Source organism: Mercenaria mercenaria, chromosome 3 (assembly GCF_021730395.1).
Source record: "Mercenaria mercenaria strain notata chromosome 3, MADL_Memer_1, whole genome shotgun sequence".
Classification (NCBI taxonomy): domain Eukaryota; kingdom Metazoa; phylum Mollusca; class Bivalvia; order Venerida; family Veneridae; genus Mercenaria; species Mercenaria mercenaria.
Genome location: NC_069363.1, coordinates 64,246,740 through 64,263,577, shown reverse-complemented (window position 1 = coordinate 64,263,577; position 16,838 = coordinate 64,246,740). Strand labels below are relative to the sequence as shown.

The following is a 16,838-nucleotide window of genomic DNA, read 5'->3' as shown; positions in this document are numbered from 1 at the left end:
CTATACATAAATAGGTAAAATGATAAAATTTTGAAATTATTTTGCTCTAAATCCATCATATGCGCAACTGACCATGTATCTTTGAGTGAAAAAGTTGACAGTTGCTTACGGGGGATGGAAGCCTAGTACTTGTTCTTTCCAGTAACGATAGTTAGTTTAGTTGTCCGCACCATATGATTCTGACTTTTGAAAAAGGACGTAAATCAAAGACAAACAAAAAGAAGTATTAAATACGCATATAGGTATCATTGTTACACCGAGAGTAACAGCAGTAAAACTATTATCTATTTATAGTACGGAGAATGAATATATTTGCCAGGAGTGTGGAATGTCTTTTCGGAGAAAAAGTAATTTAAAGGCGCACGAGAAGAGACATAGCGGAGCGTGAACCTATCACTGTTGTGGGAAAAACTTTTTTGGACGACCCATTGTCTAAAAATAACAACAGAAAAAAACTTGTTACTTCTCTTTTTTGACATGTTTATATTTTGTATATCATGTCAAATAAAAGTCAATATAATAGATCTTATAGTCGCAGTGTAAATTTATTGTCCAAAAATTATTGCGTTTCAATATGAATAATAAGATCGCACGTATCGCCTGCTGGGGACGAATGCTAGAGTAGTACACATAAGAGAAGAAGAATGACCTCTACTAATGTGCGAAGTATCAAGTCAATCCTTTATATTGTTTTTACTTGGATTCCAGACAAGTTTCTTATACATACAGGGAGGTAATTAAAAATGGAGTCAGTAAGAGTTGTGATTCCTTATCACTGCACTTTCTTTCACTGACCTGTATTAATGTGCAAAGTAGCAAATCAATCCTTCATAGTTTTTGGCTTGGGCTTCAGTCAAGCTTCTTGCTTTTCCTTTTCATGCATAAAGGGAGGTGATTCAAAAATGGGGTCAGCTGAAGTAAAGGTTCTTTGACACTGCACTTTGCTTCACTGACCTCTATCAATGTATCAAGTATCAAGACAATCCTTTATATGGTTTTGACATTGGTTCCAGACAAGTTTTTTCATAGATAAAGGGAGGTTATTCAAAAATAAGGTGAGTTAGAGTTATGGTTCTTTGACACTGTGACCTCTATTTATTTATGTGCAAAGTATCAAGTCAATCCTTTATATAATTTCGACTTGGGCTTCAGACACGCTTTCTATATAACGATAAGGGGAGGTTATTTAAAAATGTGACCATCACACTGCACTCTTCTGTCAATGTGTATCGAGTCAATTCTTCAAATAGTTTTTGACTTGGGCTCTGGACAAGTCTTTTTTATAAGGATAAGGGGAGATAATTGAAAAATGGGACCACCTAGAGTTATGGTTCTTTGATACTGCACATCCTCTCACTGTGTTCGATCATTGTGTGAAGTAACAAATTAGCACCTTTACTACTTCTTGAGTTATGCTCCGGACAAGAAGCTTGATGGACGCAAGCCGGTCGCCAGACGGACAGACGGACAGACGACGGAAAAGTGATCCCTATATGTCGCAGCTTCTTTGTAGTAGGCGACACAAAAACTGTCTAAGTCAACTGTACTTGTTTTAAAAAGAACTCAGATTTTTTGCGACATTTTCTAACATTTTTTTTTGCGATCCAATATAGCTTAGTTTAGTTTAATAGTTAATTATAATCTCGTTAATGCTTATACCTGTACAATAAATTATATAATAATGAAATCATTATCGAAATATATGAGGTATTTGATTTTGTGAATGAACAGCCTAAACTTAACCGAGGCTGTTACTTTAAAGCTTTGGATGTAATTGACGCATTTATAGATCTATATTATCAGAATATGTCAGCATTTATAATTTAATCAACCATGGAATGACTATAGTCCTTAGATATGCAAAATTTAGGTCAATACTGATATGTTTTTTCAGTAAGGAGGTCTAAATGAATAACTAGCTGACCAACAAACTGTCACTAACCTACAGAAAGAATAACATATTACTCCCGCACCATAATTTAAACGACAACGTGTTTATATTATTGGTTGATTGTTATGGTCCCATGCATGATAGAACTAAAAAGTTTGTCAATGATACAAATAAGGTGCATGCTGTCATATTAAACAAAAAGATTTTCTGTATTCTAACGTTTTAATGAAGAAAAATCATGGTTATCAAACATGCTATCGTTCGAGTTATCGTTCAGAATTTATACTAATTCCAGCATCTTTTTAACAATATAAAAAATGTTTCAACGGGTCATCAAGAAGATTTGAACATATGGATTTGATTAAACCCTGCTGACAGACAGAACTACATGGTTTATTCCCAGAAACCTAATTAACTTTTGATATTTGGAAACAAAAGTTAACAATTAAAATGGCAACTGCTAACAATGTCTACTTGTCAAAATAACATACACGTTTAGACCATAAAATTCCAACTGCTATTCATTTTCACTGTAGCATCTCTGTATATACTAACCTACCGAAAGAAAAACAGCCTATTCCCAGCATCTGCATTTTTTTTTAACAATATCAAAATGTTTACAGTTCAGTCATTTAAAGACAAAGATGTTCTACATGCATGATAAATAGTCTTTGACGTGTACGTTACCCTCTGGGGAAAAATGACGTGTACGTCACCTCCTGAAAAACCGCAACGTGTACGTTACCGCACCCTTTGTCTTACAATATCTTTAATATTCCTGAATAGTCATGTTAAATATTTGGTACAGGACTTTGGACAATGACAAGCTTTGTTTTAAACCTAAATTCCAGCGAAATTTCTCTGCAGAATATGTGCTAGGTGCGTAACTTGTGAACAGACGTGTTCGTTACCAAAATATTTTGCATCTTTCGAATCGGTTGGGCAAGGATTAGGTAAAAACGGGAGGGAGTTTCATCAAGTTACATATATGCGCTGAAAGAGCTATTTATTGCGGGGTTTATGCACGTTATCTCGTTTAAAACAATTGCGGATCAAAAAAGTTATAGTGAAAAAACATACCTGAAGCGGGCCTATTTTTAGCACTTTTGCGTGCACGTTATCCAAGTTAGTCACGTGGTTTCCCCACCGTGGTTTAGAATGTTAGAATGACAGAGACCATTAAGCTATAAAACTTACTGAATTAGCACAGTACTATCAATTCAAATTTAAAATTTCATTTTTCAAGATTGCATTAAGAGTTTAACCTTTCTGGTTCACAACGTCCTGAAAACAAAGACTTCATTAGATATGCTTTAATAAATTTTATTTACTCTTTGAGAACACTTTTCGAGTTGGTGTAAAATATACCACAGACTGTGGCACAGTTTGATCAGCCTTCACTGATATTTGTTCAATGATGCTGAAAAATGATCAGTCAGAGTGTTACGATATATACGGTGCCCCTAAAGTGACATGTTACACACATTTTTTCCAATTAGGTAATGTGAGGCTTTTTTTTTATTTCGTTTAAACGAAATAAAAAAAGTCTCACATTACCTAATTGGAAAAAAGTGTGTAACATGTCACTTTAGGGGCACCGTAGATATAAGATTCCCTCTTTTCTCTTTTTTTTCAATTTTTTTGACTTGTCATATTTTTATACCATTGTTTACTATATAAATATTGCAGATATGTGACTTTCGCATGTTATTACTGAATATAACTTATATAACATATGTTCAGAACTTGGAAAAGATGATTCGTCGGTTACATGTGTACTTGTACATGTATCTCAACGCCGCCCCTGATGTTTGAAGCTTTCCTCAGCATGACGTGTTTGCTTACACGTTTTCATATTGTGATTTTGATTTCATTTTTAGAAACGCCTGTGTACCACTCAAGCCGCAAAACTTTCATCGTTAACTCATTAATTTGTGTGTAAGAAAGTGAAATCATCTCAGGTGCTAATTGATGCAGAAACTTTGCTAAAACATCTAAACACTAATCCATCTTACCACTTTGACTTGCATCACTTTATTTCAGCAAGCTTATTGGTAGTCGGACCGTTCATTCCAATGGTAAGTAATGTCTTATTAGAATATTTATATATCTGTATATTTATATTTTAACAGTAAATTACATTCTTTACGACATTCAGTGTGAAAGGAGTCAGCTCTGCGCTTTCTATCCTGTTTGTGCTTTTGGAATAAGATATTAATAAAAATAATGTATAGGTTTGTGAAATTCTTAATATCATTGAAAACAAGTGTATGCTGTTTGCATATTTTCATCCGTTGTAAATTAAATAAGATTAGTTCGCGAGCGAGGTAAAGTTTCAGGATTGCTTCTTTTAACTCATTTTGGCCATCTTTCGTGAATATTTTATCATCAGGTATTTTAAAAATAGAAAATCGTCATCAAATGCTAAATATAGAAACTGTGTTCAGTACGTAGAGTTGCATTTACAATCAAATGTCAAGAACAAATAATTTGGTGGCATTTTTCTATCCACTACATGTAAACAGTTTTCTCTAAATCTGTCAGGTGTCCAGTTGGAAAAGTTTCATCTTATCCAGAAAATTATCTTAACTTGACAAAATTGCCTGTATGTCTTTCTGTCTATATCTTTTCGAGAAGAAATTGGATTTTTTTTGGTATAAGATATTAATAAAAATAAATTAAAAAGTAAAACTAAAGAATGAAACAAAATGGATAACTGTCACACAGGACATCTTTGAAAAAAAAACAGAAACCAAAAAGAATAAAATTCTACAAAAGCAAAACAACAAAATTGAAGTTTTGCAGAAAAGGATGTTAAATGTCCCAGTCAACAACACTTTCTGTCCTGAGATAAATGAAAATAACATTCAGAACAAGAAGAACAACAACATGAAGAAAAACAACAACAAGGAAAACAACAACAATAAAAATAGAGAGAAAAAGAGACGAGATGATCCAGAGAAAACTACTGCTGTCACACAACAAAAAAAACATAATCTGGAAAAAATCAAGAAAATGCAGAAAAAAATCCAATTTCTTCTCGTCCTAACTTAAATCAGTCAAAAAACGGGATGCCCCCAGGCAACGCACAGAATATGACCTACGCGAATATCACAAAATGGGGGAAAAAACAACAGAAGAGGGACGAGAATCAGTCTCCGAGAATCAAACCTCGGGGTTCACAGAGCTGCTTCAGGGAGTCCATAGATCACCTCATCAAGTGTCTGGGAGAAATAAAAGGAATAGGAGATTCATCCGAATTCAAAGCAGGAGAAAATGGCAACAGCAAAAGAAAATACAGAAAAAAATACAAAGGGGCAAGGAGACAGTGAAAAATCTTTCTTCAAGGGAACTTACAAACTGTGAGTACAGACTTTTAGGTAAGGGACTAAAATTTTTTTCTTAAACCTAAGCACTATAATGAGATACAGTTAAAACAAGAGATTTTTGAGTTCACGAGACGTTTACGGTTGAAAGAATATTTTTCCATGCCGGAAGAGGATTCTGATGGCGAAAATGATTGTGATAGTGCTGAAGGTGGGAAAAATAAACAGAAATATAAGAAAAAACATTCAATATTTACTCCACCTTCTGGAAGAGACTCAACACTTGATTTTTACATTGATGCTATAACGCATGAACTTCTTCAAAAGAACAGTAAGTACAGGTTTCGACCTAACCTATCTACTGATGAACTTTCTGCCCTGAAAAATCTTCGAAATGATGATAGTATTATCCTTAAGAAATCTGACAAAGGCTCGGTTATTGTGGTAATGAACAGAACTGATTATATTGCTGAAGTCAACAGACAGCTGAATAATACTGCTTACTACAAAAAACTTGATCATAACCCTGTTGAACAGTTTTCGAAAGATGTTACTGATGTTTTAGATGTTATTTGTAGGAATGTTAATGGTGATTCTAATGATACTTTAGTTGTACCTAGTGATGCCAGAACGCCACAGTTTTACATCTTGCCCAAAATTCATAAAGATATTAACTCAGAACTACCACTCGGTTACCCGGGACGGCCAATTGTATCTGGGTATAACTCTGTTACTGAAGGCATATCTGAATACATTGATAATATCTTGAAGCCACACATGGAAGCCCTGCCCTCATATGTTAAAGACTCTACTGACTTCATTAAAAAGCTAGAGTCTATGCCTAATATCTCCCCTAATGCATTTTTGGTTACTATGGATGTTTCATCCTTATACACTAATATTCCGCATGATGACGGGATAGAGGCTTGCCGTGAATATTTGGACAAAGCTCATTCATACTTGTCACATCAGTCAATGATATTTGCCAGCTTATTGAACTAGTCTTGACTAAAAACCATTTTCAGTTCAATAATGAAAATTATGTTCAAATTTTAGGTACTGCTATGGGTACACGTATGGCTCCTACTTATGCTTCACTTTTTATGGGTAAACTGGAAAGCGATTTCCTAGCTAATACTACTGTCAAGGCATCGCTTTGGTTACGTTTCCTCGATGACATTTTTTTATATGGGAACACAGTGAAGCAGACCTACTTAAATTTATTGACAGTTTAAACAATGTCCATCCCAATATAAGATTCACCCACAGTTATTCAAGAGATACAGCTACATTTCTTGATGTTAATATTGGTAGAACAGGAGATGGTAATTTTGATTTTTCTGTTCATGAAAAAGCAACTAATACACATCAATACATTGATTTTTCATCCTGTCACCCTCTTTCATGCAAGAAAGGGATCCCGTATAGCCAAGCTAAACGATACAGGCGTCTCACTTCTAATGATGATTTGTTCACAAATGAATTGGAGAAATTGCGAACGTATTTCCAAAATCGTAATTATCCAAGTCATATCCTTGATGATGCTTTAGCTAAAGCATCAGCATTGTCAACCGAAGAAGCCATGACCAATCACAGGCAGAACACAGATGATATTATCCCCTTTGTTTGCGTATACAACCCATCCCTACCAAACATTGGTCAGATCCTTAATAAATATTGGGAGCTTTTTGAACTATCTGAGAAAAGCAGTGTTCGCAACCTGGTTAAATGAAAACCAATTATTGCTTATAAGCGACCTACAAATCTTAGTGATATCTTGGTTCACAGTAGCCTTTATGTCTTCGGATGTAAATGGTGGTGTTCTTAAATGTAATAGAACACGGTGTTCTCATTGCGCTAATATCACTGAATCTGTACAGTTTACAAGCTCTCAAACTTTAGAAACTTACGATGTAAAACGAAATCTTAACTGCATGTCTGAAAATGTTATCTATTTAATCACATGCAAAAAGTGTAAGTTACAATATGTGGGACAAACACATCAGGAATGTTCTCAAAGAATGAACAGCCATAAATTTGATATCAGACATTTTCCTGATACTCCTACAAATGTATCTGAACATTTCAATTCTGAAAATCACTCTGTTAGTGATTTGTCTTTCATGCCAATCGACTTGGTAAAAAATGACTGGTTTAGGCTCTTGAAAGAGACTCGTTGGATTCATACATTGAATACAGCCTGGCCTCATGGCATGAATGCAAAAATATTATTTCAGTCTTTCATTTTTTCACACAGATTCTTCCTAATGTATTTTTGCATATAAGTTAGTTTTCCTTGCCTGTATTAATATTATTTTTGCTTTGCAATTTTTGCAGGGAATAAGTATCTATTTTTGATCCTATACTATATGTGAATATTACGCCAAAATGGGTAACATCTTTTGACGTCGTCATTGACGTCGTACTTTCCTGTGACGTCATACTATTTTGTTATTGTACTCTGATGAAGTCCAATGGACGAAACATGTTAGCTTTGAAGTAAAAAGTATATTTCTGGAGTTAGTTCTTCGCTTTATCTATTTCTGTCTATATCTTTGAAACTCTGCATCATCATAGGCGAATAAGATGGCCAAGATGTATATCTATCTTATTTCTCAGAATTATGGATTATGGCCCTTATCTGTACTTACAAAATAGGAATTTACTGGTTATATTTTATATAGGTCCAGAATACTTGAATGCTTTAATAGCATTAGCACTGAAACACTGCAAAATTGTTTAGCATTATCAGGATCATTCATTGGCCAAAAACAATGACTCTTGCACGCCTTCAGTTATTAATATTTTCCATTTTGTACTCAGAAAACTGGAATTTCTTTGTTAAAATTTAAGTTTAATTTCACTTCATTTGAACACTATGACATTTTGCACACTTGTTTATCATCATTAGGTTAGTACGAAGGCCAAGAAAAACACCTCTGACTTGCATTTTGTCAGAATTATGGCCGTTTATGTACTTAGAGAACATTAGAATTTTTTTCGGTTTCTTTTGTTTTCACTTTTTATCTACTGTGAGGGCTATAGCTTTGGAACTTCGTACATTTAAATTAGTAAATACGTTAAGAACCATAAATCTTGTTTGCATTTTTTTTCAGAATGGCCCTTTCATCTTAGAAAATTGGTATTGTTTGTTTGTTCGTTTGTTTTTCTTGGTTCCACTTTTCTTGAATATTAAAGCTTTGAAGATTAATATATATATATATCTTAACGTCAATAAGCAAAGAAGAAGAAAAAGAACCATAACTCTATTTTTGCATATTGCGTTTTGTCAAGCGCTGACTTACGTGCGTTGGCACCCGCAAACGGTTCTATTGTTTATATTTTTGTGATTCGGTGATTTTATTTGTGTAGTAGAAAATGTGTATTTTATTGCCAAAAAGGACTTTTGTAACGTAATATAATGTTCCCTTCCGCAATATTTATTACATCCCTGATACAAGTAAAAGTATATGCAGGCTATATTGAATTCACGCACGTCCGTCCGTCCACCTGTCCGTTGTGTCCACACTATATCTTGGTAACTGCTGGAAAGATTTCCATAAAACTAGCATCTGATTCAGTTGTTAACAACCTCATCAGGATGACGTGCAGAGCACACAAGGTCAAGGTCAGAATTGGAGGTCAACGTAAAACAGCTTAACTTTGTACCGCACTTCATATTGCTTGAACAACTGTGAAGATTTTCACACAACTTACATCAATTGTTTGTCTCATCCAGACGACGTGCAAAGCGCACAACTAAGGTCGGTAGCTCTAAGGTCAAGGTCACATTTGGAGGCCGAATGTCAAATAACTTCATTTTTGTGTCCGCTCTATATCTTCAAAACCACTGGGATGTATTTCATAAAATTACATCAGATGGGTTGCAGATTACGCAAGCAATGCCATTATGACCAATGACAGGGTCACACTTATCAGTCAAAGATAGACGAAAATAAACTGAAATTTAAATTTGTAAATGAAACTACTGTACTGGATGTTTCAGCCTGTGTTCACTGATGGTTTGCAGGTGTTGTAAAGGCCCTGCTCAGGAAGTCAAATAATGGTCTCTGTTCACTGATGGTCTGCAGAGGTTGTAAAGGCCCTGCTAAGTAATCAAATGATGGTCTCTGTTCGTTGATGATCTGTAGAGGTTGTAAAGGCCTTGCTCAGGAAGTTAAATGTTAGCCTTTGTTCACTGATGGTCTGCAGATGTTGTAAAGGCCCTGCTCAGGAAATCAAATGTTAGTCTTCATTCACTGATGGTTTGCAGGAGTTGTAAAGGTCCTGCTCAGGAAGTCAAGTAATGGTCTCTGTTCACTGATGGTCTGCAGGTGTTGCAAATGCCAAATGATGGTTTGTGTTCACTGATGGTTTGCAGGTGTTGTAAAGGCCCTGCTTAGTAAGTCAAATGATGGTCTGTATTCATTGATGGTTTGCAGGTGTTGTAAAGGCCCTACCCATGAAGTCAAATGGAAGTCTTCGTTCACTGATGGTGTGCAAGAGTTGTAAAGGTCCTGCTCAGGAAGTCAAATGATGGTCTCTGTTCACTGATGGTCTGCGGGTGTTGTAAAGGCTCTGCTTAGTAAATCAAATGGTGGTCTGTATTCACTGATGGTTTGTAGGTATTGTAAAGGCCCTGCTCTTGAAGTTAAATGCTGGTCTGTATTGACTGTTGGTTCGCAGGTGTTGTAAAGGTCCTGCTCAGGAAGTCAAATGATGGCCTCTGTTCACTGTTGGTCTGCAGGTGTTGTAAAGGCCCTGCTCAGGAAGTCAAATGATGGTCTGTGTTCATTGTTGGTCTGCAGGTGTTGTAAAGGCCCGCCCTGTTGAAGCAGTCACATGATGGTCTGTGTTCACTTATGGTCTGCATGTGTTGTAAAGGTCCTGCTCAGGAAGTGAAATGTTGGCCTATGTTCACTGATGGTCTGCAGATGTTGTAAAGGCCTGCTGGAAGTCAAATGATGGTCTGTTATTGTGTCCAGGGTTTAATGTAAGGTCAATATGGTTTGTGTTTTAATGTTGCATGTTGTGGTCTGCTAGAAGTGAATGGGCTATGTTCATGATGGTCTGCAGATGTTGTAAAGGCCTTGAAGTCAAATGATGGTCTTTATGCGCCCGTGGAATTTATTCATAGGTTAATATGAATTAAATGTGTTTAATTTCGGAATGAAACTTGTGGTCTGTAAAGTTAGAAGGGGTATGTTCACTAGTGATCTCTAGAAAAATTAGTGCAAAAGAATGCCAAAACATGGTCTTTATGTGCAGATGATTTTTATTCACAAGTGTGTATGAACTGAAAAAAAACCAATGTTTGCACTAACTTTTGGATATGAAACCATACATGTATACAAGCTTGTTTTCATCGGACAAAACACCAGTGCCGTTGAAATTTACACAATGTGTGTCAAATAGTCTTGATAATTTGTAACATTTTTTAGGGTTCAAAGAAGGAATAGACTAGAATACTTACTTCAAAAACTAGAAATTAATTATTTATTGTCTTCTTATTTTCATTTAAAAGCGTCATACACGATAAAACAGTTAAACGAATAGAAACTCGTACATAACCAAATAAACACCATGCACCAGGTATTCCATAATCATGCTCGTCTCGATCAAAGTCCTCAATTAATACCCCTTGTAGAACCGGCCTTCAACCTGGACCATTATCCACCAAAAACTATTACTTAATATATTCATGATACTACCAAAATAATACTACGCGGTATAGATGCAGAATATCTATATACTGATTCTTTCTTTTTTTATGTACGTTTTATTGGATATTTGACAACTCTTCTCATTATTTACTCATTATTAACTTTACTTCATATTTGAGAGACATTGCATTATATATATATTTGGCAGAGAAAGTATCGTTAGAACAATATTCTCAAATATGACATTAGACTGAAGGCAGACACTGAAAAAAAACGAGTTTTATCTTCATCTTAATTGTCAGGTAAAATTCCACATTTAAATGATGCAATTAACGATCATTTATTTTTCTTTTCTTTTGGTCCTGTTCAATAATAAATCCGTTTTTTAAAGTGATGTATGTTCGCAGCTGTTACTAATGACTACAGATTTTAAGTAAAATTGTCTTACTATAGATTTTGCAGCCATTTTTTTCAAAATGATTTGAAAACCCCAGAACGTATTCTATGCCTTATGATTCTAATAATTCATAACACCATTTGAGCCACGCCATGAGAAAAACAACATAGTGACTTTGCGACCAGCATGGATCCAGACCAGCCTGCGCATCCGCGCATTCTGGTCAGGATCCATGCTGTTCGCTAATGGTTTCTCTAATTACAATAGGCTTTGAAAGCGAACGGGTCTGGATCCATGCTGGTCGCAAAGCAACTATGTTTGTTTTCTCAAGGTACGGCTCATTTAATTTGCGCATATAGTATAATTCATATTTATTTTTAGGAAAGAGTATTCAAAATGTCAAATATTAAAATGACACATTTTGCACGTGCTATCCAAGGCTCAGTTATCTTCCAACTCTCCCATACCCTCGTGGCGATAGATTCAATCAGAAATGAGATGCCGACAGTGATTAATATAAGTTGAAGTATAAACTAACTGTACATTATAGTAAGGCTGTCTTCAGAAAGAACACTTAGTTCAGTGTATGCAAAGTGCAACCAATGAAAAGTTGAACAGTACAGATAAACCACAGTTTGCAATTATGACACTTTATGTCAATCTGTTTTATGCATCAAGGTACAATTTTCGACAAAACAGATCATCTGTTCATGAAAAGTAATTGATGTCTTTACATGTAAATCGTGAACTGAATAATAATGATGAAAGATAAAATGTGACAACGCATTTTAATGCGCAGAACGGCTATTAAAATGCAAGGTGTATACATGTATATATTGTGTGTTTTTTTTTCGTTTTTTTTTCTTTTTATGACCCCGGCATCTACTGATGCGGGAGGAATATAGTGATTGACCTGTCCGTCCGTTCGTTCATCCGTTCGTCCGTGCGTCCGTCCGTCCGTACGAGGTTAACCAAATGGGATCGTTTCGTCTAGCATCAATACCCCTTACTAGAATGACTTGATACTAATGCAGATGTAACCTGTGACCATTCCGCATCTTCAAACATCACCTGACCTAAGTTTGACCTTGACAATGACTTATTTTGGACTTAGGTTGCTTTATAAGGGCCATCTCTTGGTTAACCAAATGGGACCGTTTCGTCTAGCATCAATACCGCTTACAAGAATGAATTGATACTAATACAGATGTAACCTGTGACCATTCCTCATCTTCAAACCTCAGTTTGACCTTGACCTCGTTTTGGACTTATGTTGCTTTGTATCGACAAGGATGCCACCGGGGGCATCAAGAGTTTATTGAACGCAGCTCCTTGTTTTTAAATTTTGACTTACTTTATAAAATATTCTGTTTGAAATTTACTTAAGTTATTTGCTGAATATAAAAGTGTTGTGTGTTTGATGTAAATCCACAACAGAATTTTCCATTTTAGATTTCTCATATCATTGTAAAATCTCTTTTAAGGTACCAAAAATGAAGCTCGTTGTTCTTCTGGGTATATCAGCAATATGTTTTGAAGCCCCTGGAGTTCTTAGCCAAGCACGAATCGGAGGTGGAGGTCTTCCTTTCCTGATGATGGATGGCGGAGGCAATGAATTTATTGATGGAGTACGTCGTAGTGGTCGAGAACGCCATTTGACTGGTGAGAGTAGAGGATCGTCCATGGGAGTTGGAAGTGGTGGTGGGGTAGGATCTCATATCACTGGCGGAAGTGGAGGATCATATATGGGTGGAAGAAGTGATCTAGGTACCGAGAGTGGAAGATTATATATGGATAGAGGAGGAAGAGGTGGAGGACTAGGATCGCTTGTGACTGGCGAGAGTAGAAGATCACATATGGGAAGAGGAAGTGGTGATGGTGGGACAGGACCTCATATGGCTGGCGGGAGTGGAGGATCATATATGGATAGTAGAGTAGGTGGCCCGTATACCGGAAGTGGTGTAGGTGGTCATGACGGAAGATTTTCACCTGCAGGTTACAGCAGTGACGGCAGATTTGGTGTTTCCGGTTTTAGAGTAGCCGGTAGTGGTCATACATCGGAATCACGGTCATCTGGTGGCCGTGGTGGCGGTGGCAGTGGAGGAAGAAGAACAGGGCGTGGACAAAGAAGACGAGGCGGACATGGTCAAAGAGGCGGTCCGCCACGCGAAGGATACATAGGTGCACGAGGTGGTGAAAACTATTTCCCTGTTCATGGCGGTTATTGTCCCGAGGAACCGTGCGCTGATGGAGGTCGATCAGCTGGTGTGGGCAATGGTATTGGAACGGGAACTCTAGCATTGATGATGGAAAGGATAAGAACTGGTACCAACGAAGACATTAGAACGTATGAAATGGAAACCTTAGGGGGACATGCAGGTATGGGTGGACATATGGGCGGAATGGGAGGTGGAATGCCGGGTATGGGTGGACATATGGGCGGTGGAATGCCGGGGATTGATGGATATATGGGCGGTGGAATGCCGGGGATGGGTGGACATATGGGAATGTCTAGCATTGGTGGAGGTGGAATGTTAAGCTTGGGTGGTCCAATGGGAGGTCGTATGCCTGAAATGGGTGGTCCAATGATCTATTAGGTTTCAAGGTTTTCTTTAAGATATATGACAATGTTAGCAAATAAATTTGTATGCGATAAAATTTGTGAGCAAAACCAAAAGCATTATTCATGTATTAAAAAGAAAATACATTTTTTGAAAGACAAAAATAACAACGTTGACTACAACCAAACAGGTGCTTAATTTTTAATTTTTTAAGACAGTATTATGTATAAAACTGCATTTGCATTACGTGCTAGTTGTGTGAGACTTCTGTTTCTTACTATATTCATACGTCCTATGACCACATTCAATATTTTTATACCCCCGAAGGTGGGCATATTAAAATCGCACTGTCCGTCCGTCCGTCCGTGCGTGCGTCCGTCCGTCCGTGCGTCTCGTTAATTCTTGTCCGGGCTGTAACTCTTTTATCCTTCAGGGGATTTTGAAGTTACTTGGCTTAAATGTTCACCATAATGAGACAACGTGTCATGCGCAAGACCCAGACCCGTAGCTCCAAGGTCAAGGTCACACTTAAGAGGTTAAAGGTTATCATGGTCTGCTTCGTGTCCAGTCCATAACTCCATGTCATCCATGAAGGGATTTTCAAATAACTTGGCATAAATGTTTACCATAATGAGACGACGTGTCATGCGCAAGATCCAGACCCCTACTTCCAAGGTCAAGGTCACACTTAGAAGTCAAAGGTTAATAGGGTCTGTTTCGTGTCCGGTCCATTACTCTGCCATTCATCAAGGAATTTTGAAATTTCTTGGCATAAATTTTCCTCATAATGAGACGACGTGTCATGCGCAAGATCCAGACCCATAGCTCTAAGGTCAAGGTCACACTTAGAGGTTAAAGGTTAACAGGGTTTGTTGCTTGTACGGTCCACAACTCTGCCATAGAAAAAGGGATTTTGAAATTACTTGGCATAAATGTTCCCTATAATGAGATGAGGTGTCATGCACAAGACCCAGACCCCTAGCTCCAAGGTCAAGGTCACACTGAGAAGTCAAAGGTTTTTCTTGTCTGGTTCATAACTCTGCCATTTATCAGGGGATTTGAAAATAATTTTAAATAAATGTTAACTATATTGAGAATGTCTGTCTCTTAGGTCAAGGTCACGAAATGATTTGTGATTTTTTACAGCTGTATCATTTTTGGGCATGTTTCGGGGGCATTTGTCACCAATAGAGACAGCTCTTGTTATCAAAAAAGTTTACTAATCGTTTGCATTTTGTTTGTCAATGCTTTATTTCGGACAAATAATAAAAACTGTGGTGAACACTTTTTGCTGTATGTGTTTGTTTTGTTAATGACTTGTGGTTTTTGGTAAGGAAGTCTATAGAACCTTTAGTCTGCTAGTGGCAAGTGATACTGCCTTTGCGACCACATCACAGACCAAGATCAGGCTGCACATGCTTGCAGACTGGTCATGGTCTGCACTGTTCGCTTTTCAATCAGTACGTTTTCAGTGTTTGTCTACAACATTCTCCTAATTACATATAATAGTTTGACTACACTATTTTCCTTATTGTAGGCAATAGTTTGTTTACCTTATTCTCTTGATTGTACAGGCAATAGTTTGTCTGCAACATTCGCTTGATGGCAGGCAATAGTTTATCTACCACAGTCGCCTTTTTTTCAGGGAAAAGTTTGTCTACCACTCTCCTGATTACAGGCAATAGTTTGTCTACTACACTTTCCCGAATGCAGGCGAAGTTTGCTACCACATTTTCCTGTCTGCAGGCAATATTATTTCCACCACTTTTTTCAGATAGAAAGTAATAGAGTTTCTACCACATTTTTTGATTGCAGACAACAGTTTGTTTACCATATTCTTTTGATTACATGTAATAGTTTGTCTACCACATTCTCTTCAATGAAACTTGAATTTATTTTTTTTATCTGCTCAAGAAATATTTTGGTGAAGTAATAAAATAATATCTTTATTTCGACAAGGTATTCTCTTAACCTTCATCATGCTGGACACGATTGAGTCTACCGTTGCGACCAGTGTAGATCATGATCAGCCTGCTCTATTAGTATAAAATGAACTGCATCTTGTTTGAAATATGGTCAACTTTACACATGCTAAATTTCAAGACGCTACTCGAAAGCTCGCAAAGTGTCGCGTGCTACCTTAATGGTACTGTCCAAACTGAAAGAAGGACAAGTTCATTATAGAAATTGAGCAGGGTAAGGGTTAACTTCATGTGTAACGTTCCTGCCACCTGAATATTATTATTATTATTATTATTATTATTATTATTATTACTATTATTATTATATTCTGCACTTAGCAAAATACATTTCGAAATACATGTACAAACAACAATAAATCGGGAAACTGCTATAAGCCAAAATGTACATATTAACAATACAGACATAAAACTGAACTAATCAATACCGGGTAAAAAATACAATTAATGAGCCGCGCCATGAGAAAACCATCATAGTGGCTTTGCGACCAGCATGGATCCAGACCAGCCTGCGCATCCGCTCAGTCTGGTCAGATTCCATGCTGTTCGCTTTCAAAGCCTATTGCAATTAGAGAAACCATTAGCGAACAGCGGATGCACAGGCTGGTCTGGATCCATGCTGGCCGCAAAGCCACTATGTTGGTTTTCTCATGGCGCGGCTCATTTTATAGTGATCTCGATCAGTTTGCATAGTGTTTTTGTTTTTAAAGAATGGTCTTTAGAGGAGTTTTTAAAGTACTGAGTGTATCGGCTGCTCTATATTTGAAGTGAAGAGAGCTATGTCACACCCTATATGGCTCCGTTCGGATATACCTCCCTTGCTTAACTTGAAGATATACATGGAACACCTATAGCTCCACATATAGCTCCTTGGTCTAGACCATTCATTTCATATATTGAGATACATTTCTGAAAAGCACATTGAAAGACAGAATAGTCCGGACACTACGTTCAGTAATGTGAGTGGAGTTGGCTCTGAGATTTCTATCGGCATGCAATGCCAATTTCGGCCATCGCTATC

General features: G+C 36.9%; 1 protein-coding gene across 2 annotated transcripts; it reads left to right on the top strand.

Annotated features, from left to right (window-relative positions):
• Positions 1-3,817: 3,817 nt before the first annotated feature.
• On the top strand, positions 3,818-15,125 carry LOC128555673 (uncharacterized). Of its 2 annotated transcripts, none has more exons than XM_053538750.1 (2): positions 3,818-3,969; positions 12,762-15,125. In XM_053538750.1, the coding sequence occupies exons 1-2, from the start codon at positions 3,967-3,969 to the stop codon at positions 13,872-13,874; spliced, it is 1,116 nt and encodes a 371-aa protein (XP_053394725.1). In that variant the 5' UTR covers positions 3,818-3,966; the 3' UTR covers positions 13,875-15,125. The 2 variants fall into 2 exon arrangements, with proteins under 2 accessions (XP_053394725.1, XP_053394726.1); XM_053538751.1 differs by lacking the exon at positions 3,818-3,969 and adding an exon at positions 3,992-4,125.
• The last annotated feature ends 1,713 nt before the right edge of the window (positions 15,126-16,838 follow it).